A 27,545-nucleotide genomic window follows, 5' to 3' on the forward strand; every position below is an offset into this window, starting at 1 on the left:
CATTATACGTTATAGCCATGTTTATTATGCATTATGAATTGATAACATAATACATTATAAGTACTGTTCATATCAAATTATAAGAGCTCATAAGTTGTATTTGTCCGCTCTAAGTAAAGTGAAGCGTACTGTACTAAAGCCTCCTCCAGTGTTAAGAGTGAGGCTTCAAGTTGAAGTATTTACTGAAGGATTTACTGAAACACTAAAACATTCACAGTAAAGCACATTACAGGCTTCAAATGTCAGAGTTTAAACTAGAGCTGCCATCAGTGTTTTACCCAATGTGGGAAAGGTAATGTTCACCACCGTTAGCTTGGTATTTGTCTTTACTTTACGCTCTCCAAGCTGGGACTGACTTCTTTGGCACTGACATGCTATTATTACATGTTATTAACACTATTTATAATGCATTATATTAACAATGCATAATGTATAATAAACATGGCTATAAAGTGTAATTCAGTGCAATTATAACCATGTTTATAATGCCTTATAAATACATTATAACATGTTATAAATGTGTTTATAGATGCTTACAAAGGTGACATTCATAGAAAGTGTTACCAGAAAATTTGTTCTTCATTTAATGTATATTTATGTAACAACAATCTTTGTTTCATTCAACATTAAATGTTCACAGTGTAATTTTTTAAAAGCGTAACTAAAAACTTGAAAGAGGGAGTTTATGAACAAACATTAAGTTGGTTTAAAAAATCCAGCTACTAACACCGGAAATTTGAATTTCATAAAGTGAAGTAGCTTGATCACTGTAGAGTGTGTTAAAGCTGTAGTACCTTAAATCCACTGGTACCATAAATCCACTGGTACCAGTCTTGGCCTGAGGAGGATGGGTTCCCATTTTGAGTCTTGGCTCCTCTGAGTGTTTCGTCCTCTTGCTCTTTGTCACGCCTCCTGCCAAGGACGCCTCCTCTACTGGTTCCCTTTAACCTGCTGGCTCACTTGAGCCAATGGACTGCCTGGAAAACTCCAGTTCCCATGATTCAGTGGGAGACCACATGACTCCTCCATCATCACCAGCAACCAATAGACAGGCATTCCAGCGATCCTCCTCACCAGAGTTCTGAGTCTACCAGTGGTGGACAGTGACTAAGTCAATGTAGTCCATTACTGTACTTAAGTAGTTTTTCCTGTATCTGTACTTTACTGACTTTTTACTTTCACTCCACATTTCAAAGTCAGATATCTCACTTTTTACTCCACTACATTATGAGAAATCTGTCGTTCCTTTTGGTTTGTGTGTGAATAAAAACGTAACATGTCAAAACGAAAGAAGCGCGAAGTAAGAACACCAATCAGGGCACAGCGGTCACTTTGTTTAGAGCTTGTTTTGACCTGTTGGTCATACCGACCCAGTGCAGCACACGGTTCAACATCATTGCAGCAGCGTAAAATTTTGGGAGTGTCTATTCAACATAAATGATGAACTAACCTAACTTTGTGTAAACAGACCACAATATAGAAATATGTACTCATATGCAGTTGTGACTGACGGGTCTTTATTCTGAATTTATACAAACACATTTCATTTTATAGTAAATTAGTTTAGGCTAGTTTATGTTTATGAACAGAGACCTACAGATGCAGTTTAGTAAAGGAAACTTTTATTAAACTTAAACTTGTAACTAAGTTCAAATAAATCTTAAACTGAAACTTTGCTTGTTTGTAAAAAGTGATTTCAGAGCCACTCAGTTCTACCTGATGGAAACTGTTTGCCTTCAGTGTTTTGTGTTTATGATAATTTTAATAGACATCAGCGTCACTAATTAATGACTCTATTAAAAGACTGGTTTACCAAGAGAGACACTGGAGTATTTTCACCTACTTTACTCAAGTACATGATTTGTGTACTTGGTCCACCACTGGAATCTACATACCTGTTTCCCATTACTTGTAATCAGTTAGTTTGTATGTAATCCCAGGCTTTAGTTTAGCACTTTGTGAAGTATTGCCAGTAGTTCCTGTTGTGTACTGAGTGTTCCTTGTCTGTAAGCCTGATCTGTATGACCTGTTTTTGTGTTTTTTTCGTGTTTGCCCGTTTGGTTTGATTGCTGGACATTATTGATCTCTTGGTTTTTTTAACTGGTTTCTGGATTCTCTCTAAATGTCTGTGTTGTTTTGGTTATCGTGCTCCGTGGTTTTGTCCCTGGCCTGTTCTGACTATGCTCTTTGGAAAACTCCAAAGGCCTCAAGTAAACTACAACCTTGTCTTTTAATCTGCAAGCGTCTGATCTGTTTTGACCACCTGACACTCTTAGGGAGCTTTTCTAGCCACTGTCCATCCTGGCTTGCTCAAGGGGGCTCAGACCTGGATTTTCTGTAAATCTGCTTCGTAACAATCCCTGCTGCAAAACGTGCTATAAAAATAAAATTGACTTTAATATTAATTAAATTAAAAGAATGTTTGAATATTTAAAAATGAAAATGTTCTAGTTTTGCAGTCCTACACATCATGTCTCCCCAGGCTGTTTTGAATACAGTTAGATTAGAGATAATACATTACATTTATTGGCCATTTTATCAAACACACCTTCCAGTTTGCACTGAAATCCTGTGGTTACTGGATAATAAGCCTTAGTATGTAATGAGCCTGGGATTCTAGAGGGTTAATAACATCAAAAAAGTGTAGTGTAAAGTTTTGTAGGTTCAATAAAAAAACGACTTGTAAACAGCCCAAAATGCCTTTGCCAGATTTATTCAGAGAATTTATCAGACAAAAACAGTTTTTATAATGCTGAGAAAAATAATAAATCATTCAGGAAAAGCATTAAATGGATCAGCTGATTAAAAATTAAACAATAAAACAAATTCATGTGGGATTTAATAAGATTACACCATAGTAGATATACACTATATGGCCAAAAGTATGTGGACAAACCTCCTAATTATTGAGTTCAGGTGTTTCAGCCACACCCATTGCTGTCAGGTGTACAAAATCAAGCAACAAAGCCATGCAGTCTCCATAGACAATCATTGGCAGCAGAATGGTAGTACTGAAGAGCTCATTGACTTTAAACATGGCACTGTTTGTTAATGAAATTAGATCTGCTAGATCTGCCCCAGTCAACTGTAAGTGCTACTCTTGTGTAATAGTATTGTGAATATTGTGAATACTCCATATGAATGCCTGTAGTTTTGAATGGGATGTCTAGCAAGCTTATACAGGTGTGATAGTCATGTGTCCACATACTTCTGGCCATGTAGTTTATAGCTAGTCACAGCAAATCACTTAAAATCAATGAGGAAATATTGATAACTGATAGACAGGATGTGATCTCTTTCAAAAGCACTGCAAAGTCTACATTGCGAAGACGAGGTGGCCACTGAAAGTGTTTCGTTTGTTTCCATCTGTATAAATCTTGCGATTGTTCAAGAGCCTCAGATACACCTGGTCTCCTTTATTCAACAGGAGACAGGCTGACCCCGCCCCAGTGTCCTCTGTGTCTACCCCTGGAGGGTTATCGGTCACTGAGAGGATACGGGCATCGTTTTTCATCAGGGCAACTCCAGTTCCAACCTGTGGGGCTGAACTTGAGTAGTCATACGGGTTGAAGACAGAAAAGCTGAAGAAATAGACTCCTTTCACAGGGGCAGTGAAGATACCTGCAGAGGATACAGTTAATACTGAATTACTGTTCACATGCACAAACGGTCAGAGACTGTCCAAACCACTGATGGTGCGTTCCAACTGGGAGGCAGAGCTGTCTAAGTAGGTCTAAGCGCTCCCGAGGCGAAGGCTGTCCCATTCGGAAGGCAGCACAAGGCAGCTGCCTTCTAAGGTAGTTTAACTAGGGTCTAGTAGCACGTTTTGTATGTAAATAACAATCGATTTGATTCTGTACTCAGGGATTTTGTCTGTGATCAGGAACTAACGTTACAGAAGCGGAGAGGAGCTGTCTGAGGGGCTGAGGAAGAGGAGCGGTGAAAAGCTGCGCCGAACCACTGAGCAGCTCACTTGCCGAGCGTATGGTGGGGGTAGAAACACGGCGGAAAGGCGCTGTAAACTGACGTTCTCCCTAAACGATGAAAAATACTTCAACATACTGGACGATGTAGACATTCAGAAATAAAACGCTTTTAAAAATAAACACCACAAATGCTTATTTCTGCCTGCTCTTCTTGTCTTGTATTGCTGTGCTTATCACAGTCACGTCAGTGTTGGGTGAATGATGACGGCTACATTTCAGACTAGGACAGAGGTCACTAATAGGCGGACTGCAGTCCGAGTCCAGACCCAGACGCTGTCCTATGCGGACCTGGACCTATAACCGATAAACTATGGAGAATTATTTAACTGCAACAGGGTGGTCCTATTTTCTACCCCTTACGGTGCCGCTTTAACGGCCCGGGAGACTCACAGACCAATCGCATGCGTTACAAATATCACACGTGAAGCCACTCAGCCAATCAGATCTGTGCATTACGATGAGCACTGAGACTCGAGTGAGTGATGTACACACAAGGGAGGGACGAGGCGAGAAACAGCAGTCAGAGAAGAAAGTGAGTCAGAGGGAGGTTATTTCACATGACGTGCTCTAAAAAGAGAAAATGGACAATAAATATTGTTGAAATATGACTGAACTGTACTTTATTTGATTTGACATTCAGTTGTTGACTGAAGAAGATGTTGATATACCTACTAGGCTACTTCAGTTAACAGTATATGGCACTGAATCATGATGCAAGTCAGACATTATGATGTTCTGGACCTTTGCCTGAGGAAATTTTCTCTAACTGGACCTTATTGAATTCCAGTGGTGGACGAAGTACACAAACCATGTACTTGAGTTAAAGTAGAGACACCAAGGTAAAATATTACTCCAGTAAAAGGAGAAGTTCCTCCCTTTAGACCTCCACTTGAGTAGAAGTACAAAAGTATTTACCTTCAAATGTACTTAAGTATCAAAAGTGAAAGTACTAAAAGATTAATTATGACTTTGATGTCCTATTATCATTTCTTTAACAAGACTCGCTTCATTAACTCATTGTAGGTGAAAATACTCCAGTGTCTCTCTTGGTAAACCAGACTTTTAATAGAGTCATTAATTAGTGACGCTGATGTCTATTAAAATTATCATAAGCACAAAACACTGAAGGCAAACAGTTTCCATCAGGTAGAACTGAGTGGCTCTGAAATCACTTTTTACAAACAAGCAAAGTTTCAGCTTAAGATTTATTTAAACTTAGTTACAAGTTTAAGTTTAATAAAAACTTTAAACTCAGATTCACAAATGAGTTTCCTTTACTAAACTGCATCTGTAGGTCTCTGTTCATAAACATAAACTAGCCTAAACTAATTTAATATGAAAATGAAAGTGTTTATATAAATTCATTCATATTTCTATATTGTGGTCTATTTACACAAAGTTCAATCATCATTTATGTTGAATAGACTCTCCCAAAATTTTACGCTGCTGCACTGATGTTGAACCGTGTGCTGCGCTGGGTCGGTATGACCAACAGGTCAAAGCAAGTTCAAAACTAAGTGACCACTGTGCCATGATTTGTTGTGCTTCTTTGCGCTTCATTCATTTTGACATGATATGTTTTTATACACACATAAGACACATAAAAAGTCGCCCAAAATGGAAAAAAAACTTCAGTAAAGTACAGATACACGAAAAAAAACTACTTAAGTACAGCAATGAATTACATTGACTTAGTTACTGTCCACCACTGTTGAATTCTAGTTAAACACCCCTGGACTAGGAGCTCATACATCAGATGAGAATGCATAAAATAAAATGCATACTAGCAGCTTAACAGACTGTGTGCGATCCTTTTTTTCTGAGTGCATTTTGTACAAAATTATACGTAGTTTTTATCCTTTACATGTTAGAAATAAAGCAGGTTCATTAAGGTGGATGAGGACAGTGAATTAAGAGAAATGATTCACAAACTAGTACAATTATCTGTATTTATCTGGGGCGCAAAGTCGAGTATATATAACAGATACGACTCCGTAAAGCGGCCTGTTCTTCATAGACACATTTCCAAACAGCTGCTGCTGTTCGGAGCTGTCCTCATTCACTGAGGTGAGTGTAAGTTAACCAGCGCCTGCGAGTAAAACAGATAAAATGTGTACAGCGCAGTGTTATGACGTGTGATGGCTCTGAAGCTCTGTCCCGAATGCGATGCCTACTAAGATTCCTTCTCGGTTAAAATGCTGCCCAACGAGAGAGAGAGCTGCCTTTGAATGCAGTGACTAGTTAGGCAGCTGCCTTCAGAATGGAACGCACTATGAACTGAGCTGTGTGGATCAGGATTGAGAGACACAGGTGCACAGATATACAGTCCTGCTCATCATTATTGGCACCCATGAAGTTTAAGTACATATTGTGGAATATCCCCTGAAAAAATTAATCAACTGAAACAGTTTTTTGTATAGAGCACTCATATTTAAAACAAATGAGTAAACTATAAACAACAATTTAAAACAAAAAACAATGTGAGGGAAAAACAGAAAAAACCTAAAGCTTGCTGTGACACTGGTATTGGCACCCTTTACATTAAATTAGTACGGAAACACATTTTCACTCACCTGTGGTAAATCGCAAATGATAATCACCTGTGACAAATTCAGTGCCCATGTGACATGAATTTAAAAAGCCATACGTTGCTCCCGAGTGGCGCAACCGTCTAAGCGTTGGCCCTATCATCAGGCGATCGCGAGTTCGATCCCTGGTGATGCTACAGCCGTCCGTAGCCGGGAGTCCGAGAGAGCACAATTGGCCTCGCTCTCTCTGGGTGGGTGGGATGGCCCCCCCTTCTCCCCCATCACTCAGCGCGATGCTAGTCAGCGCAGGCGTCTGTTAGTTGACGTAACAGATCTGGCGGTTGGCGCTTTCCTCCGAGCGCGTTCGGCTGTCCAATGACGTTGCGTGAGCGGCAGCTCGAAAAGAAGCGGTGGCTTCATAGGTCTCGGAGGAAGCCTGTGTTAGCCTTCACCCTCCTAGCGTTGATAGCATCGTGTGATTGGGGGAGTCCTAACTAGCGGGTGGAATTGGAGACGACTAAATTGGGGAGAAAATCGGGTAAAAATTAAAAGCCATACGTTGGGCCATGTTCATTTGTTACAATGGTGAAGACAAAGGAGCTGTCTGAGGACATCAGAAGTGCTATTATTAGCAAACACAAGACTTCCAAAGGGTATAAGGCCATCTCCAAAGACCTTGGTATCCCAGTTTCAACAGTGCGCAATGTTATTAAGAAGTTTGCCAAGCATGGAACTGTCAAGAACCTCCCTGGACGTGGGGGAAAGAGGAAAATTGACAAGAGAAGTCTTCGAAGGTTGGTGCGAATGGTGGAAAAAACACCAAGGCAAACATCCAAAGAACTGAAGGCCAACCTGGAACAGTCTGGGGTCATGGTTTCAACAAGTACCATACGCCGCACACTAAACCATGCAGAGCTTTATGGGCGAAGGCCAAGGAAGAAACCATTGCTAAAGAAAAGACATAAAAAGGAACGACTGATCTTTGCCAAAGAGTACCTTGACAAACCACAATCATTCTGGGACAATGTTTTGTGGACAGATGAAACAAAAATAGAGCTTTTTGGCAATGCAAAGCAACAGTTTGTTTACAGTCGGCGCAATGGAGCTTATAAGGAAAAGAACACCCTACCAGCAGTTAAGCATGGTGGAGGATCCATAATGTTGTGGGGTTGCTTTGCTGCGTCTGGTACTGGAGGCCTTGACCGTATCACAGGAATCATGAAATCAGAGAATTATCAAGAGATTTTAGAGCGAAAATGTCCTACCCAGTGTAAGAAAACTTGGTTTGAGCCAAAGATCATGGGTATTCCATCAAGACAATGACCCAAAGCACACATCCAAAAGTACACGGGAATGGTTTAAAAGGAAAAAATGGACTGTTGTAAAATGGCCAGCAATGAGTCCTGACCTCAATCCCATTGAAAATCTTTGGGGTGAGTTGAAATCTGCCATTGGGAAAAAGAATCCTGCAAACATTCAAGAGCTTGAACAAACTGCAAAGGAAGAGTGGGAAAAAATACCAGCTGAGAAGTGCAAGAAGCTTATAGATGGCTACAAGAAACGTTTGGAGGCTGTCATCACAGCCAAAGGGTGTGCAACCAAATATTAACAAGGGGTGCCTTTATTGCTGCACATGCTGTTTATTCTGTTTCTTCTTTAAAATTGCAACATGCAAGTTGAAAAACAATGTTTTTTTTGTTGTATTACTTTGGACCTACAATTAAAAAATCCTGAAGATATAACTTTGGTACATTTACATTTATTTCTGAAGATATTGTACAGGTTATGCAAAAAAGGAAGGGGTGCCAATAATGGTGAGCAGGACTGTATATAATAAAATAGCAGATACAGAATAGAACTGATATATAATGAACAGTAGAGCCTTACAGTACCTGTATTCGGGTCATATGCGTTGCCGATGTTGGTGAAAGCGTTTGTGTAGGCCAGAGTGAGTCCTTCCGTTGACGTAAAGAATTTGTTACTATTTTCTAGGTTTGAAAGTGTGGCTGAAAAGGCCACTTTTGGCTCATCTTTAAAAAGAAGAAGTGGAAAAGAGGAAAATGATCACATGATTTTTGATTAGAAAGAAATTCATTAAGGTGACTTTTGCAGAATGATGATGACTAATGAGCAAAAACAAAATAAAAAACAGCTGGCCTTGCTGTTCCAGCACTATCAGAGGAGACTGTATATAACATACCTCCCTTCGTTTTCAGCTCGTCCACCTTCTGTACAACTGACTGCAGGTCCTGTTTGGAGGCAGCTGATGCAATCTTGGCGTCCAAATCTGATGAAACCCAAATGAGAGAGTTCTGATTTATACTGTGTTTCATATTATAAAAAGAAATGTAGGTGAATTCAGTCGTATGTGGACCATTGAATCAGTCCAAACTGAGATTCCATATTAAAACGTATTCAGTCCTAAAATATTTGCAAGGATTATGTTCTGATCTACTTAAACACAGGGCATTAACAGAGATCACAATATGCTAAATATATGCAAAATCATCATTTATAAGGTACTTTTTGCTTTTTTTTCAGCAAAAAATTCAGTGCCACCTTAAATGTACTTCCACCTTAAATTCTGTGCCACCTTCGTTTTAGTGCTACCTTAAAGAGAGTTCCACCTTAAATTCCGGGCCACCTAAAAATATAGTTCCACCTTAAATTCTGTGCCACCTTAAAAGAAGTTCCACCTTAGTTGAAAATTTTGTTTCATTGTTTTGAAGTAAAAGTGTCCCAAAGTCTACAAATCCATGTAGAGCTTTCAGAATTGTCACTATTGAAACGCTTATTTTCTGCAATTAAGTAAAGTTGTGTTTTAATAAAAATATAATGATTTTTTGTGTGTACAGCTGTTCAAAGCTGTGTTTACTGACGTTTTTGAGTTCTGCTCAAAATGAGCTAAAATTGTCACCAGTGAAACAGTGCTGTGATTGTTTTAGTAATGACAAAAAGTGTAACATCCTTGGTGAAATTAAGTGATTCTGATATTTATTGATAGTTTAAAATGCTGAATAGTCATTTAATTCAACTCTTGCTGTCTAAATTCAAACTAGAAACAACATTTGAAACATAAAAACAACAAATTAACATTATTTTTATGGTTCAAAAATATTCAGGCCTATAGCCACCGAAGCCAAGGGCCAGGCGACACGCCGGGGTACAATACAATACAGCACAACAGGCAGTGCATATTTCTTACGTACACCGTCTTTCTTACCACTGCTGTGCTGTTGGATCTCCTGCACCTGTTGAAGGACTGACTGTTGTTTGGAGACGTAAACTTCCAGCTCCGTCTTCAAAGCTTAGAAAGTTCACATTAGCAGGAAACAAGAAAAGATCATTACAGAAACTCTTTAAGCTCAGGAATCAGCAATCATGCATTTTGATGGTCAGCGCCAGTTTGAATTTCTTTACAGCCAAATTAGCTGTTTTTATCCACAGATATATATATATGTAAGGTCAACAGGCGTCATTCACTATAAAGGTTACGTTTGCCAATTTTGATCAAAGTCGGCTAAAGTAACCTTTATGACAGATGACGCCTGTTGGAATAAGCATTTATAAACAGTTGTGTAGAGCTATGTCAGTTGTTAGGACAAGCTTATGTAGGTGTCACGTAGCCCTACGAACAGTACCCTACAGTAAAGTGTTACCAATCTAACCAAAGATCTGAGTAATGTTTACCTTTATTTTCTGTTTTGAGGTTTTCCAGCTGTGTTTTAATGGACTTTAACTGCTTGAAGACGTCCATCAGAGCTTCAGTCAAAACCTCAACATCGTCATCAGCAGCAGCTCGGACAGTCCGCCCACTGACCACACCCTGATTACAATTTATTTAATACACATGTAACTTTTATTGTAATCTCATTTGTGATCCCATTTCTAGAAAAGTTGGGACATTTTTTAAAAAGCAATAAAAGCAAGAATGTGTGATTTTTTTAAACTCTCTTGAACATTATTTACAAAATAAAGTTCAAAGAACAGTTAAAAGAAATGACTTTTATTGTTTTCACTGACCAACTTGATTGCATTTTGTCTATATAAACAAATTTTGAACTTAATGCCTGCAACACACAAAACAAGTTGGTCATCTCAGATGGTCTGAAAGATGGTGGAAATGTGCGCTGTGGTCAGATAAGTCTACATTTCAGCTTCTTTTTGGGAAAAATGGATGTTGACCTCTCCATACACTGCAAAAAATCATGTCTTAGTGAGTGTAAACATCTTAAATGTAGTCAATATATAGAATATTTCTCATTATGAGACTGTCGTACAAATATTATACGATTATTTCACTTATTTCTAAACATTTTTACTTGTTTTTAAGCAGTTTTTCTTATAAAAGTGTCTTGTTTCATTGTCAGATCATGTTACTTGTTTTAATCATTATTTCTTGAAATGAGCAAAATTATCTTCATTATTTCTCTAAAACATGTAAACTAATCTGCCAATGGAATAAGACACTTTCACCAGATAAAATCACTTAAAACAAGTAAAAATGTACAGAAACAGGTGGCATAATCATAATATTCTTACAACAGAAAGCAAAAAATGGTCTCTCGTCAACTCAAATGATCTTAAATCTAGTCAATATATCTAACATCTCCAATTTTGAGATGGCTGTGCTCTTATTTTAAGATTATCTAGCTAATTTCCATAATTTGTTACTTGTTTTAGGTCATTTTATTAAGTGAAATTATTCCAATGTACTGGTTTAAAGCACATTTCCTAAAACAAGCTAAATTATCTGCCAATATACTGAGAATTTTACTTAATAAAATTACTTAAAACTAATACAAAATTCTTTCAATGGTTTCAAAAGGACAAATATTAGGTTTATTGACAATATTTAAAATAATTACACTTGTAAGATGAACGTTTTTTTCTGCAGTGTAATAACATTTACTATCAGTGATGATAATATCTAATTTAAATCACCTTTTTTACAGAATTGTTTACAAAATTGTACTTGAATAGTGAGTGAATGATGATGATAATACTCACCAGAGCTGCTGAGCTCAATAACCAGGCCAGTACAGCCGCCCCCTGCAGCACCACCTTCACCATCATCTCTGCACAGTGTGTGAGCTTCTCCTCTCTGCACGTACAGTCAGAAATGCAGTGTTCAGAACTGCCGTCTTGTCTGTGCTTCTTACTTTTATTTTCTGACAATAACACTGAGATGTAGTTTTACATATTCGCCTAAAGCTTCACTGGAGCACTGCTAGAACTGCCCTGCACACCCAACAGTAGTAGATATGGAGTTTAATACAGAGTGGAGAAGATTAAAGTGGTAAAGAGTTAAAGTGTACAGTGGGGGTCCAAAAGTCTGAGACCACTTTGAAAATCTAGGGTTGTTTTTATTTAATCCTGCAAATACAGAACAGATTTTATTCATTTTGAAACATTTAAAACAAAGAAAAGTCATGAGAAGTAAAACAAAGAAGAAACACTGAGGATTCTGCACTATTTCTAGGTCGCTGTTCCAACTTAAGCAAATTTGTGAAACAGACCGTTTTAAGGCCGTCTGTGTTCAGATGCCTCTCAGGTGGATTTAATCTACTGATCAGAGGCCTTTGACACTGTTAGTGATCAGAGTTGTAGCTGCTTGAGTGCACAAAACGTAGACAGATGCTAAGAAATTCTGAAATTCTTGTTGAAATTTCAAAGATGCTACTTTTCACTCAGATTTTTTTGCTGCTAATATCATTCGTAATAAAAAGAAACTTACTGTATTTCTATATTAAATTAGTAAAGAACACAAAATAGAATACCCTTTGCACAGTGTCTGAGCAAAGTAGGCAGAAATGAAGCATTTTTAACCTTCATGTTCCATGTTCAGTAAGGGCTTCACTGTCCTAGTGAAACCCCTACTGAAAAAGAGTAGCATGGATCCTCCAGTACAAATCATTTTAGACCAATGTCTAGTCTTCCTTTTTAAGTAAAGTCCTAGAAAAAGTAACTTGCAAACAATTAAATGTGTTTCTACTATCAAACAAGTTATTTGAGCAGTTTCAATCAGGTTTTCGTTCTAACCGTAGTACTGAGACAGCATTAGTTCATGGTCTTATTAGCCCTGGTCTTATTCGATCTTAGTGCAGCTTTTGATACCATTGACCAAAAAATTCTAATAAACTACCTTGGATACTGGGTCGGCCTCTCAGGCACAGTTTTAGCATAGTACCAATCATATTTAATGCAGAATTCTTGGTTTCACTGGGAAATCATTCAGTGAAGAGATTTAACATTTTTGTGGAGTCCCACAGGGTTCAGTTTTAGGGCCTTTGCTTTTCTATTTGTACATGCTACCTCTAAGTGATGTCATTAGGAAACATCATCTACATTTCCATAGCTATGCTGAAGGCATGTAATTATACATTTCCATTCCTTCTGATGTTCAAGACTCCGTAGACAGACTAACCAGCTGTGCGTCAGATATTTCTCAGTGGATGTCGCAATACATTCCTTACAACTCGTACGAAATGCAGCAGCATCCTGACAAAAACAGAACAGAGAGATCAGATCACTCCTGTTTTAAAATAACTGCACTGGCTGCCTGTATCGTTCAGGATAGACGCTACAAGTTTTTAATGCTCTAAATGACTTTAAAGCTCTGCTTACATCACAGGGTGTTTGTCTGTTTATGTTCCAGCATGTGATCTAAGATCTGTAGATACTGACCTTCTGCAAACACCTTCAGTAAAATACAGAAAACATGGAGAGACTCTTTCAGTTATTCTGCTGTGGAGCTCAGTTCACCTTTTATTAGACGGACAAGCTCAGAGCTCACTTTGAAGAAGCATCTTAAAACGTATCTCTTCAACTCATTTCATTAAAATTGTACGTCTCTTCGATATTTCTTTTTAACTTTATCTGGCATTGTCTGTTGTAAAACATCATCAGGCTTCTGTAAAGCAATTTGAGCTGCACAAACAAAGATAAGCATATTATTATTATTATTATTATATATCTTTTTTGTTGTTGTTGTTTTTTTGTTTTACACATTCGCCCAAAGCATCACTGGAGCACTGCTAGAACTGCCCTGCACACCCAACAGTAGTAGATATGGAGTTTAATACAGAGCGGAGAAGATTAAAGTGTTAAAGAGTTAAAGTGGACGTCTTACCGTCTAAAGCGTGGGTCAGTGAAGAGTGGAGCAGCTCCTCAGGTCACTGTGAGAGTGCAGTGCAGAGTCAGAGTGGTAAACTGATAAAGGTCCTCACACAAAGCTGTGTCATCCCTAAACAACAGCTTTATTTCCTGCCGTTAATATTTCACCACATATGAACGCAGAGCATCTCCACAGGCCTCTGTGCTCATCATTAAACCACCTTAAACTCCACTGAGATTCAAATCATTTGACATTACAACAGACTGTGTCCATTTAATAATGTACACAGCTCCAATACAGTTACACCCCCACTCAGACCCCATCCAGCTCTTCATTAAGGTGGTGCAGGCTTGTGGACGTGGATCAGGACAGTGCTGAATTACATTCAGAATTTCTGTTATTTCTTTTTGATTAATAAGTGCTAATCTTGAATTTTTACGCTGAAGATCCACCACCATATGCAAAAGTTTGGGTGCATGTTATTGTTGATTTTCTAAGAGCAAATAAAAGCACACTTTAATGCACATTTAGTGCTTATTTACTGAATTTAACTTAACATAAAATGTGAATGATTTGGGTGACTATTCGCTTCTAGTGTTTGTTAGCTACATTAGCCTCATAGCTCCAGTGCTAAACTGAGCCGTTCCAGTGAAAAACATATTAACTATTCCACACTTTTTTGATTATCAGTTATTTTGATTTCTGTTTTACTTTATATAAACGTTTACATTAAAAAAGCCAAACTATGCTTTATTTACATTATAGTGACCCCTTTATTTTACAATCAGGGCATCAAACAATGCCATACCACACTTATATGATTACGTTATTTCATTCATCATTAAATGTTCACAGTGTAATCTTTTAAAATAATATAAAGAAAAACATAATTAAAAACATGAAAGGGGGAGTTTGTGAACGGACATTAAGTTGGCTTAAAAAATCCAGTTACTAACACTGGAAATTTGAATTTCATAAAGTGATGTAGCTTGATCACTGTAGAGTGTGTTAAAGCTGTAGTACCTTAAATCCACTGGTACCATAAATCCACTGGTACCAGTCTTGGCCTGAGGAGGATGGGTTCCCATTTTGTGTCTTGGTTCCTCTCAGTGTTTCATCCTCTTGCTCTTTGTCACGCCTCCTGCCAAGGACGCCTCCTCTACTGGTTCCCTTTAACCTGCTGGCTCACTTGAGTCAATGGACTGCCTGGAAAACTCCAGTTCCCATGATTCAGGGGGAGACCACATGACTCCTCCATCATCACCAGCAACCAATAGACAGTCATTCCAGCGATCCTCCTCACCTGAGTTCTGAGTCTACCAGTGGTGGACAGTAACTAAGTCAATGTAGTTCATTACTGTACTTAAGTAGTTTTTTCGTGTATCTGTACTTTACTGAAGTTTTTCCATTTTGGGCGACTTTTTACTTTCACTCCACTACATTTCAGTTAGTCAGATATCTCACTTTTTACTCCACTACATTATGAGAAATCTGTCGTTCCTTTTGGTTTATGTGTGAATAAAAATGTAACATGTCAAAACGAAAGAAGCGCGAAGCAAAAACACCAATCAGGGCACAGCGGTCACTTAGTTTTGAGCTTGTTTTGACCTGTTGGTCATACCGACCCAGTGCAGCACACGGTTCAACATCAGTGCAGCAGCGTAAAATTTTGGGAGAGTCTATTCAACATAAATGATGAACTAACCTAACTTTGTGTAAACAGACCACAATATAGAAATATGTACTCATATGCAGTTGTGACTGACGTGTCTTTATTCTGAATTTATACAAACACATTTCATTTTATAGTAAATTAGTTTAGGCTAGTTTATGTTTATGAACAGAGACCTACAGATGCAGTTTAGTAAAGGAAACTCATTTGTGAATCTGAGTTTAAAGTTTTTATTAAACTTAAACTTGTAACTAAGTTCAAATAAATCTTAAACTGAAACTTTGCTTGTTTGTAAAAAGTTATTTCAGAGCCACTCAGTTCTACCTGATGGAAACTGTTTACCTTCAGTGTTTTGTGCTTATGATAATTTTAATAGACATCAGCGTCACTAATTAATGACTGGCTTGCTCAAGGGGGCTCAGACCTGGATTTTCTGTAAAGCTGCTTTGTAACAATCCCTGCTGCAAAACGTGCTATGAAAAATAAAATTGACTTTAATATTAATTAAATTAAAAGAATGTTTGAATATTTAAAAATGAAAATGTTCTAGTTTTGCAGTCCTACACATCATGACTCCCCAGGCTGTTTTGAATACAGTTAGATTAGAGATAATACATTACATTTATTGGCCATTTTATCAAACACACTTCCAGTTTGCACTGAAATCCTGTGGTTACTGGATAATAAGCCTTAGTATGTAATGAGCCTGGGATTCTAGAGGGTTAATAACATCAAAAAAGTGTAGTGTAAGGTTTTGTAGGTTCAATAAAAAATGACCTGTAAACAGACCAAAATGCCTTTGCCAGATTTATTCAGAGAATTTATCAGACAAAAACAGTTTTTATAATGCTGAGAAAAATAATAAATCATTCAGGAAAAGCATTAAATGGATTAGCTGATTAAAAATTAAACAATAAAACAAATTCATGTGGGATTCAATAAGATTACACCATAGTAGATAGTATGTGGACAAACCTCCTAATTATTGAGTTCAGGTGTTTCAGCCACACCCATTGCTGTCAGGTGTACAAAATCAAGCAACAAAGCCATGCAGTCTCCATAGACAATCATTGGCAGCAGAATGGTAGTACTGAAGAGCTCATTGACTTTAAACATGGCACTGTTTGTTAATGAAATTAGATCTGCTAGATCTGCCCCAGTCAACTGTAAGTGCTACTCTTGTGTAATAGTATTGTGAATATTGTGAATACTCCATATGAATGCCTGTAGTTTTGAATGGGATGTCTAGCAAGCTTATACAGGTGTGATAGTCATGTGTCCACATACTTCTGTAGCTAGTCACAGCAAATCACTTAAAATCAATGATGAAATATTGATAACTGATAGACAGGATGTGATCTCTTTCAAAAGCACTGCAAAGTCTACATTGCGAAGACGAGGTGGCCACTGAAAGTGTTTCGTTTGTTTCCATTTGTATAAATCTTGCGATTGTTCAAGAGCCTCAGATACACCTGGTCTCCTTTATTCAACAGGAGATAGGCTGACCCCGCCCCAGTGTCCTCTGTGTCTACCCCTGGAGGGTTATCGGTCACTGAGAGGATACGGGCATCGTTTTTCATCAGGGCAACTCCAGTTCCAACCTGTGGGGCTGAACTTGAGTAGTCATACGGGTTGAAGACAGAAAAGCTGAAGAAATAGACTCCTTTCACAGGGGCAGTGAAGATACCTGCAGAGGATACAGTTAATACTGAATTACTGTTCACATGCACAAACGGTCAGAGACTGTCCAAACCACTGATGGTGCGTTTCAACTGGGAGGCAGAGCTGTCTAAGTAGGTCTAAGCACTCCCGAGGCGAAGGCTGTCCCATTCGGAAGGCAGCACAAGGCAGCTGCCTTCTAAGGTAGTTTAACTAGGGTCTAGTAGCACGTTTTGTATGTAAATAGCAATCGATTTGATTCTGTACTCAGGGATTTTGTCTGTGATCAGGAACTAACGTCGGCTACATTTCAGACTAGGACAGAGGTCACTAATAGGCGGACTGCAGTCCGAGTCCAGAGCCCAGACGCTGTCCTATGCGGACCTGGACCTATAACCGATAAACTATGGAGAATTATTTCACTGCGACAGGGTGGTCCTATTTTCTAACCCTTACGGTGCCGCTTTAACGGCCCGGGAGACTCACAGACCAATCGCATACGTTACAAATATCACACGTGAAGCCACTCAGCCAATCAGATCTGTGCATTACGATGAGCACTGAGACTCGAGTGAGTGACGCACACAAAGGGATGGGACGAGGCGAGAAACAGCAGTCAGAGAAGAAAGTGAGTCAGAGGGAAGTTATTTAACATGTTGTGCTCTAAAAAGAGAAAATGGACAATAAATATTGTTGAAATATGACTGAATTGTACTTTATTTGATTTGACATTCAGTTGTTGACTGAAGAAGATGTTGATATACCTACTAGGCTACTTCAGTAAACAGTATATGGCACTGAATCATAATCCAACTTAGACATTATGATGTTCTGGACCTTTGCCTGAGGAAATTTTCTCTAACTGGACCTTATTGAATTCCAGTGGTGGACGAAGTACACAAACCATGTACTTGAGTTAAAGTAGAGACACCCAAGGTAAAATATTACTCCAGTAAAAGGAGAAGTTCCTCCCTTTAGACCTCCACTTGAGTAGAAGTACAAAAGTATTTGCATTCAAATCATTTTAGGTGAAAATACTCCAGTGTCTCTCTTGGTAAACCAGTCTTTTAACAGAATGTCATTAATTAGTGACGCTGATGTTTATTAAAATGATCATAAGCACAAAACACTGAAGGCAAACAGTTTCCATCAGGTAGAACTGAGTGGCCATGAAAAGTTTCAGTTTAAGATTTATTTGCAACTTAGTTAAGTTTAATAAAAACTTGCTTTAAACTCAGATTCACAGATGAGTTTTCCTTTACTAAACTGCATCTGTAGGTCTCTGTTCATAAACATAAACTAGCCTAAACTATTTACTATAAAATGAAAGTGTTTATGTAAATTCATTCATATTTCTATATTGTGGTCTATTTACACAAAGTTCAATCATCATTTATGTTGAATAGACTCTCCCAAAATTTTACGCTGCTGCACTGATGTTGAACCGTGTGCTGCGCTGGGTCGGTATGACCAACAGGTCAAAACAAGCTCAAAACTAAGTGACCGCTGTGCCATGATTTGTTGTGCTTCTTCGCGCTTCATTCATTTTGACATGTTATGTTTTTATACACACATAAGACAAAAGGAACGACAGATTTCTCATAATGTAGTGGAGTAAAAAGTGAGATATCTGACTTTGAAATGTGAAGTGAAATTAAAAAGTCGCCCAAAATGGAAAAAAAACTTCAGTAAAGTACAGATACAGGAAAAAAACTACTTAAGTACAGCAATGAATTACATTGACTTAGTTACTGTCCACCACTGTTGAATTCTAATTAAACACCCCTGGACTAGGAGCTCATACATCAGATGAGAATGCATAAAATAAAATGCATACTAGCAGCTTAACAGACTGTGTGCGATCCTTTTTTTCTGAGTGCATTTTGTACAAAATTATACGTAGTTTTTATCCTTTACATGTTAGAAATAAAGCAGGTTCATTAAGGTGGATGAGGACAGTGAATTAAGAGAAATGATTCACAAACTAGTACAATTATCTGTATTTATCTGGGGCGCAAAGTCGAGTATATATAACAGATACGACTCCGTAAAGCGGCCTGTTCTTCATAGACACATTTCCAAACAGCTGCTGCTGTTCGGAGCTGTCCTCATTCACTGAGGTGAGTGTAAGTTAACCAGCGCCTGCGAGTAAAACAGATAAAATGTGTACAGCGCAGTGAAAGTTATGACGTGTGATGGCTCTGAAGCTCTGTCCCGAATGCGATGCCTACTAAGATTCCTTCTCGGTTAAAATGCTGCCCAACGAGAGAGAGAGCTGCCTTTGAATGCAGTGACTAGTTAGGCAGCTGCCTTCAGAATGGAACACACTATGAACTGAGCTGTGTGGATCAGGATTGAGAGACACAGATATATATAATAAAACAGCAGATACAGAATAGAACTGTAGGTATATAATGAACAGTAGAGCCTTACAGTACCTGTATTTGGGTCATATGCATTGCCGATGTTGGTGAAAGCGTTTGTGTAGGCCAGAGTGAGTCCTTCCTTTGACGTAAAGAATTTGTGACCATGTTCTAGGTTTGAAAGTGTGGCTGAAAAGGCCACTTTTGGCTCATCTTTAAAAAGAAGAAGTGGAAAAGAGGAAAATGATGACATGATTTTTGATTAGAAAGAAATTTATTAAGGTGACTTTTGCAGAATGATGATGACTAATGAGCAAAAACAAAATAAAAAACAGCTGGCCTTGCTGTTCCAGCACTATCAGAGGAGACTGTATATAACATACCTCCCTTCGTTTTCAGCTCGTCCACCTTCTGTACAACTGACTGCAGGTCCTGTTTGGAGGCAGCTGATGCAATCTTGGCATCCAAATCTGATGAAATCCAAATGAGAGAGTTCTGATTTATACTGTGTTTCATATTATAAAAAGAAATGTAGGTGAATTCAGTCGTATGTGGACCATTGAATCAGTCCAAACTGAGATTCCATATTAAAACGTATTCAGTCCTAAAATATTTCACAAGGATTATGTTCTGATCTATTTAAACACAGGGCATTAACAGAGATCACAATATGCTAAATATATGCAAAATCATCATTTATAAGGTACTTTTTGCTTTTTTTTCAGCAAAAAATTCAGTGCCACCTTAAATGTACTTCCACCTTAAATTCTGTGCCACCTTCGTTTCATCATCATCATCATCATCGTTAACCGCTTAGTCCAGATAGGGTCGCGGTAGCAGTTGGGAGAGCAGAGAATCCCAGGTGACCCTGTCCCCCGCAACTTCCTCCAGCTCATTACCGGGGACCCCAAGCCGCTCCCAGGCCAACTTGGAGATATAATCCCTCCAGCGGGTCCTAGGACGACCCCGGGGTCTTATTCCGGTAGGCCGTGCCTGATACACCCCCACCGGGAGGCGTCCCGGGGGCATCCGGATCAGATGCCCGAGCTGGCTCCTCTCAATGCGGAGGAGTAGCGGCTCTACTCTGAGCTCCTCCCGGATGGCCGAGCTCCTCACCCTATCAAATAGAGTGTAGCCTGCCACCCTGCGAAGAAAGCTCATTTCTGCCGCTTGTATTCGCGATCTCATTCTTTCGGTCATTACCCACAGCTCATGACCATAGGTGAGGGTCGGGATGTAGGCCGATCGGTAAACAGAGAGCTTCGCCTTACGGTTCAGCTCCCACTTCACCACTACAGTCCAGTACAGCGACCGCATTACTGCTGCCGCTTGTCCCAGCCTGCGGTCGATCTCACGACCCTTCTTCCCATCACTCGTGAACAAGACCCCGAGATACTTAAACTCCTCCACCTGGGGCAAGTCCCTTCCCCCTACCTGGAGTGGACATACCATCCTTTTCCGGGCTAAGACCATGGACTCAGACTTGGAGGTGCTGATCCGCATACCAGCCGCTTCACACTCAGCTGCAAACCACTCCAGTGTGCGCTGGAGGCATCCATGTGATCCAGCCAAAAGAACAACATCATCTGCAAATAGCAGAGACGCCACCCTCCGGCCTCCACGCATAATGCCCTCCTGACCCCAGCTACGCCTTGACACCCTGTCCATGAATATCACAAACAGGAGTGGAGACCAACGCTAACACTGAAAGAGTCCGACTTAATGCCGAGTATACGAACACAGCTCTCACTCTGGGCGTACAGAGATTGAATGGCCCGGAGTAGTAACCCCGGCACCCCATACTCCCGGAGGACCTCCCACAAGATATCTCGGGGAACACGGTCGTAAGCCTTCTCCAAATCCACAAAACACATGTAGACTGGGCTGGCAAACTCCCATGCCCCCTCAACAATCCGTGAGAGGGTGAAAAGCTGGTCCATTGTTCCACGGCCAGGACGGAATCCGCATTGTTCCTCCTCAATCTGAGGTTCAACTATCAGTCGAAGTCTCCTTTCCAGCACCTTGGCATAGACTTTCCCAGGGAGGCTGAGCAGTGTGATACCCCGATAGTTGGCACACACCCTCCGGTCCCGTTTCTTGAAAATAGGGACCACCACCCCGGTCTGCCAGTCCAAGGGTACTGTTCCCGAGGTCCATGCACTATTGCAGAGGCGTGTCAGCCACGACAGCCCCACAATATCCAGAGCCTTAAGCATCTCTGGACGAATCTCATCCACCCCCGGTGCCTTGCCACTGAAGAGCTTGCCAACTACCTCAGTGACCTCCACCAGGGAAATGGAGCTTGACACGCCAGAGGCCTCTGGCCCTGACTCCCGTGAGGGAGGCATGTCACCCGGATTAAGGAGTTCCTCAAAGTGCTCTTTCCACCGACCGACAATATCCTCATTTGAAGTCAGAGTTTCTCCAGCCCTGCTGAATACAGCCTGGGCGCAGCCACCCCGACCACTCCTGAGTCGCCGGACAGTTGTTCAGAACCTCCTCGAGGCCGACCGAAAGTCTTTTTCCATGGCCTCACCAAACTCCTCCCACGCCCTGGATTTTGCTTCTGCCACCGTTGCAGCTGCCACCTTTTTTGCATATCGGTACCTATCTGCTGAATCGGGAGTCCTTCGGGCCATCCAGTCCCTAAAGGCCTCTTTCTTCAGCTTGACGACCTCCCTCACCACCGGTGTCCACCAGGGGGTTCTTGGGTTACCGCCATGACAGGCACCATTAAGCTTTTGGCCACAGCTGCGCCTGGCAGCTTCCACAATGGAGGTTTTGAACAGGGTCCATTCATTCTCATGTCCCCTACCTCCTCCGGGACATGAGAAAAGCTCTCCCGGAGGTGGGAGTTAAAATCATTCCGAACAGGGGCCTCGGACAGTCGTTCCCAGCACACCCTCACTATTCCCTTGGGCCTACCAGGTCTAACCCTCAGTCTTCCCTGCCATCTGATCCAACTCACCACCAGATGGTGATCAGTTGACAGCTCAGCACCTCTCTTCACCCGAGTGTCCAGAACATATGGTCCCAAGTCAGATGAAACGACAACAAAGTCGATCATTGACCTTTGACCCAAGGAGCTCTGGTACCATGTACACTTATGAACATCCTTGTGTTCGAACTTGGTGTTCGTTATGGACAATCCATGCCTGGCACAGAAGTCCAATAACAATTCACCATTCGGGTTTAGATCGGGCAGGCCGTTCTTCCCAATCACGCCTCTCCAGTTCTCCCAGTCATTGCCAACATGAGCATTGAAGTCTCCCAGTAAGACTATGGAGTCTGTAGTCGGGACCCTTTCCAGAACCCCGCCCACTTGCTCCAAGAAGGCCGAATACTCCGACCTGTTGTTTGGTGCATAAGCACACACAACAGTCAGAGTTTTCCTCTCTGCGATTTTAATATGCATTGAGGCGACCCTCTCGTCCACCGGGACAAACTCCAACTGCCGCCAGCCAGGGACTCGTGAGTATCCCCACACCCGCCCGGCGCCTCTCACCTTGTGCAACCCCGGAGTAGGAGAGGGACCAACCCCTATCCAGGAGTTTGGTTCCAGAGCCGATACTGTGGGTGGAGGTGAGCCCCTTGGTACCTCTCAACCTCCCGCACAAGCTCCGGCTCCTTCCCCCCCAGTGAGGTTACATTCCACGTACCAAGAGCCAGTTTCTGCCGCAGGGGCCTAGGCCACCAAGGGCCCCCCTGCAATCTCCCACTGCCTATACGGCACTGCACCACTCCCCCATGCTGGACCTTGCGGGTGGTGGGCCCACATGGTCTCCCCATGTTGCCTCTTCGGGCTGAGCCCGGCCGGGTTACGTGGGCTGCCCGGCCGCCAGGCGCTCGCCGAGGGACGCTACCCCCAGGCCTGGCTCCAGGGGTAGGTCCCGGTGACCCTCTCCCAGGCAGGGTACACGATGCTCTGTGTCCATTTATCATGGAGGTTTTTGGATCGAGTTAGTCTGGGTCTTCACTCCAGACCTGTTCGCCCTGGGAGACCCTACCAGGAGCATGTTGCTCCCGATGACTTAGCTCTGAAGATCCCTAGACCACACAAGCCCTTCCGCCACGACAAGGCCCCGATTAGTGCTACCTTAAAGAGAGTTCCACCTTAAATTCTGGGCCACCTTAAATATAGTTCCACCTTAAATTCTGTGCCACCTTAAAAGAAGTTCCACCTTAGTTGAAAATTTTGTTTCATTGTTTTGAAGTAAAAGTGTCCCAAAGTCTACAAATCCATGTAGAACTTTCAGAATTGTCACTATTGAAATGCTTATTTTCTGCAATTAAGTAAAGTTGTGTTTTAATAAAAATATAATGATTTTTTGTGTGTACAGCTGTTCAAAGCTGTGTTTGCTGGTCGTGTACTGGCTGACGTTTTTGAGTTCTGCTCAAAATGAGCTAAAATTGTCACCAGTGAAACAGTGCTGTGATTGTTTTAGTAGTGACAAAAAGTGTAACATCCTTGGTGAAATTGAGTGATTCTGATATTTATTGATAGTTTAAAATGCTGAATAGTCATTTAATTCAACTCTTGCTGTCTAAATTCAAACTAGAAACAACATTTGAAACATAAAAACAACAAATTAACATTATTTTTATGGTTCAAAAATATTCAGGCCTATAGCCACCGAAGCCAAGGGCCAGGCGACACGCCGGGGTACAATACAATACAGCACAACAAGCAGTGCATATTTCTCACGTACACCGTCTTTCTTACCACTGCTGTGCTGTTGGATCTCCTGCACCTGTTGAAGGACTGACTGTTGTTTGGAGACGTAAACTTCCAGCTCCGTCTTCAAAGCTTAGAAAGTTCACATTAGCAGGAAACAAGAAAAGATCGTAACAGAAACTCTTTAAGCTCAGGAATCAGCAATCATGCATTTTGATGGTCAGCGCCAGTTTGAATTTCTTTACAGCCAAATTAGCTGTTTTTATCCACAGATATATATATATATGTAAGGTCATTCTACAGAAACGTCCATTTTTGTGTCCCTAGCTATATTACACTTAAAAACCATGTTAGGGATACATTTTATTTAAATTTTAAAATAAAACAATTTCATCTTCTTGAGCCTCAATTTAGCAATATTGGTTTATAAATCGGGTCTATAGAACTCCAAGCACCACAGAAGAGCTCATCGTCACAGTGTAAAGGCTGAGGGCCATATTTTGACTACAATAATCTATACATGACTATGGAATATATAAATTAAATAACATAAAGAAAACTAATGCTAAATAAATATTATAAAATATAAAACAAAAGTTGTGGTCCCCAGGAGTCGTGTCACTGCATAATAAAAAATCTCGACTTCCTTTTACCTCAAATTACCTACCTACCTAGGATCTATGAAGAAAAGCACATGGTGAGTCCACTGTGTCTTTCAGTTATCAGGGATTTTCTGATTTAGCTCATGATTTCATATGAAGCTTTTAGCTGAAGTCACTGGTGTGACCGACTTTATTCTGAGGCAATTGTGAAAAAATAGAACACAAATGGATTAAATTCCATATTTTAGTGGATGTTCCATGATTGACAACATGTGGTTTGATGCTCTGTAGCAGCCGTTTTGTAAAATGCATTGTTCATTAAAATGTCTCTGGTGTTTCCTTTCTTATGTGTAACACCAATGAGGATCAGTAACACCAGTGACTCCTATAGAGAGACAGAGAAGTTGACATTTCTGTAGAATGACCCATATATATATATATATATATATATATATATATATATATATATATATATATATATATAAATGACTGGGAAGCTGAGGAGAACCCAAGGACCACAAATGCACATACAAAAGTTTGGAGCCACTGGTTTACATGTATTGTTGATTTTCTAAGTAGGACTTATTGCTGTCTATAGTTTATGTAGGCAGTTACATTAACTGAAATATAACAAATATATACACATATAGAAAATGATGTTTTATTAGATTAGCAGAAAATCAATATATGAACATTATGACACTTCACTGTAGGGTACTGTTCATAAGGCTACATGACACCTACATAAGCTTGTCCTAACAACTGACATAACCCTACATAAATGTTTATAAATGTTTATTCCAACAGGCGTCATTTACTATAAAGGTTACGTTTGCCAATTTTGATCAAAGTCGGCTAAAGTAACCTTTATGACAGATGACGCCTGTTGGAATAAGCATTTATAAACAGTTGTGTAGAGCTATGTCAGTTGTTAGGACAAGCTTATGTAGGTGTCATGTAGCCCTACGAACAGTACCCTACAGTAAAGTGTTACCAATCTAACCAAAGATCTGAGTAATGTTTACCTTTATTTTCTGTTTTGAGGTTTTCCAGCTGCGTTTTAATGAACTGCTTGAAGTCGTCAATCAGAGCTTCAGTCAAAACCTCAACGTCGTTATTAGCAGCAGCTCGGACAGTCCGCCCACTGACCACACCCTGATTACAATTTATTTAATACACATGTAACTTTTATTGTAATCTCATTTGTGATCCCATTTCTAGAAAAGTTGGGACATTTTTTAAAAAGCAATAAAAGCAAGAATGTGTGATTTTTTAAACTCTCTTGAACATTATTTACAAAATAAAGTTCAAAGAACAGTTAAAAGAAATGACTTTTATTGTTTTCACTGACCAACTTGATTGCATTTTGTCTATATAAACAAATTTTGAACTTAATGCCTGCAACACACAAAAAAAGTTGGTCATCTCAGATGGTCTGAAAGACGGTGGAAATGTGCGCTGTGGTCAGATAAGTCTACGTTTCGGCTTCTTTTTGGGAAAAATGGATGTTGACCTCTCCATACACTGCAAAAAATGAAGTCTTAGTGAGTGTAAACATCTTAAATGTAGTCAATATATCGAATATTTCTCATTATGAGACTGTCGTACAAATATTATACGATTATTTAACTTATTTCTAGACATTTTTACTTGTTTTTAAGCAGTTTTATCTTATAAAAGTGTCTTATTTCATTGTCAGATCATGTTCCTTGTTTTAATCATAATTTCTTGAAATGAGCAAAATTATCTTCATTATTTCTCAAAACATGTAAACTAATCTGCCAATGGAATGAGACACTTTCACCAGATAAAATCACTTAAAACAAGTAAAAATGTACAGAAACAGGTGGAATAATCATAATATTCTTACAACAGAAAGCAAAAAATGGTCTCTCGTCAACTCAAATGATCTTAAATCTAGTCAATATATCTAACATCTCCAATTTTGAGATGGCTGTGCTCTTATTTTAAGATTATCTAGCTAATTTCCATAATTTGTTACTTGTTTTAGGTCATATTATTAAGTGAAATTATTCCAATGTACTGGTTTAAAGCACATTTCCTAAAACAAGCTAAATTATCTGCCAATATACTGAGAATTTTACTTAATAAAATTACTTAAAACAAATACAAAATTCTTTCAATGGTTTCAAAAGGACAAATATTAGGTTTATTGACAATATTTAAGATAATTACACTTGTAAGATGAACGTTTTTTTCTGCAGTGTAATAACATTTACTATCAATGATGATAATATCTAATTTAAATCACCTTTTTTACAGAATTGTTTACAAAATTGTATTTGAATAGTGAGTGAATGATGATGATAATACTCACCAGAGCTGCTGAGCTCAATAACCAGGCCAGTACAGCCGCCCCCTGCAGCACCTTCACCATCATCTCTGCACAGTGTGTGAGCTTCTCCTCTCTGCACGTACAGTCAGAAATGCAGTGTTCAGAACTGCCGTCTTCTCTGTGCTTCTTACTTTTATTTTCTGACAAGAACACTGAGATGTAGTTTTACATATTCGCCTAAAGCTTCACTGGAGCACTGCTAGAACTGCCCTGCACACCCAACAGTAGTAGATATGGAGTTTAATACAGAGCGGAGAAGATTAAAGTGTTAAAGAGTTAAAGTGGACGTCTTACTGTCTAAAGGCTGGGTCAGTGATGAGTGAAGCAGCTCCTCAGGTCACTGTGAGAGTGCAGTGCAGAGTCAGAGTGGTAAACTGATAAAGGTCCTCACACAAAGCTGTGTCATCCCTAAACAACAGCTTTATTTCCTGCCGTTAATATTTCACCACATGCCATTACATATAAACACACTGCAAAAAATAATGTTCACTCTGCTGAGTCCAAAACTTGGGGTGCTGTAACACCTTTACAGTAAACTGAGACGCTGCTGTCGTCCCGCCGCTCGCACCCTGATCACTCAGGTTTGT

General features: G+C 39.9%; 2 protein-coding genes across 6 annotated transcripts; both read right to left on the reverse strand.

Moving 5' to 3' along the window:
- Window positions 1-2,697: 2,697 nt before the first annotated feature.
- LOC118804723 (cerebellin-2-like) lies at window positions 2,698-27,366 on the reverse strand. 2 transcript variants are annotated; one of them, XR_005007011.1, is made up of 8 exons: window positions 27,253-27,366; window positions 26,941-27,031; window positions 25,628-25,757; window positions 24,049-24,132; window positions 19,709-19,795; window positions 19,401-19,538; window positions 16,279-16,990; window positions 2,698-2,896 (listed from the first exon to the last, which is right to left on the reverse strand). XR_005007011.1 is itself a non-coding variant. In XM_036565342.1 (7 exons), the coding sequence occupies exons 2-7, from the start codon at window positions 27,001-27,003 to the stop codon at window positions 16,686-16,688; spliced, it is 807 nt and encodes a 268-aa protein (XP_036421235.1). In that variant the 5' UTR covers window positions 27,004-27,031; window positions 27,253-27,366; the 3' UTR covers window positions 16,098-16,685. The 2 variants fall into 2 exon arrangements, 1 of the variants encoding a protein (XP_036421235.1); XM_036565342.1 differs by lacking the exon at window positions 2,698-2,896 and having other exon boundaries at window positions 16,098-16,990.
- On the reverse strand, window positions 3,317-27,333 carry LOC118804721 (cerebellin-2-like). Of its 4 annotated transcripts, none has more exons than XM_036565340.1 (8): window positions 13,647-13,947; window positions 12,942-13,015; window positions 11,525-11,618; window positions 10,205-10,340; window positions 9,738-9,821; window positions 8,715-8,801; window positions 8,407-8,544; window positions 3,317-3,621 (listed from the first exon to the last, which is right to left on the reverse strand). In XM_036565340.1, exons 3-8 carry the CDS (start codon window positions 11,588-11,590, stop codon window positions 3,317-3,319), a joined length of 816 nt encoding a protein of 271 aa, XP_036421233.1. In that variant the 5' UTR covers window positions 11,591-11,618; window positions 12,942-13,015; window positions 13,647-13,947. The 4 variants fall into 4 exon arrangements, with proteins under 4 accessions (XP_036421233.1, XP_036421234.1, XP_036421232.1 ...); XM_036565341.1 differs by lacking the exon at window positions 13,647-13,947 and adding an exon at window positions 13,202-13,214; XM_036565339.1 differs by lacking the exons at window positions 12,942-13,015; window positions 13,647-13,947 and adding an exon at window positions 27,253-27,333.
- Window positions 27,367-27,545: the final 179 nt, after the last annotated feature.

This window comes from Colossoma macropomum, unplaced genomic scaffold (genome assembly GCF_904425465.1).
Source record: "Colossoma macropomum unplaced genomic scaffold, Colossoma_macropomum, whole genome shotgun sequence".
Classification (NCBI taxonomy): domain Eukaryota; kingdom Metazoa; phylum Chordata; class Actinopteri; order Characiformes; family Serrasalmidae; genus Colossoma; species Colossoma macropomum.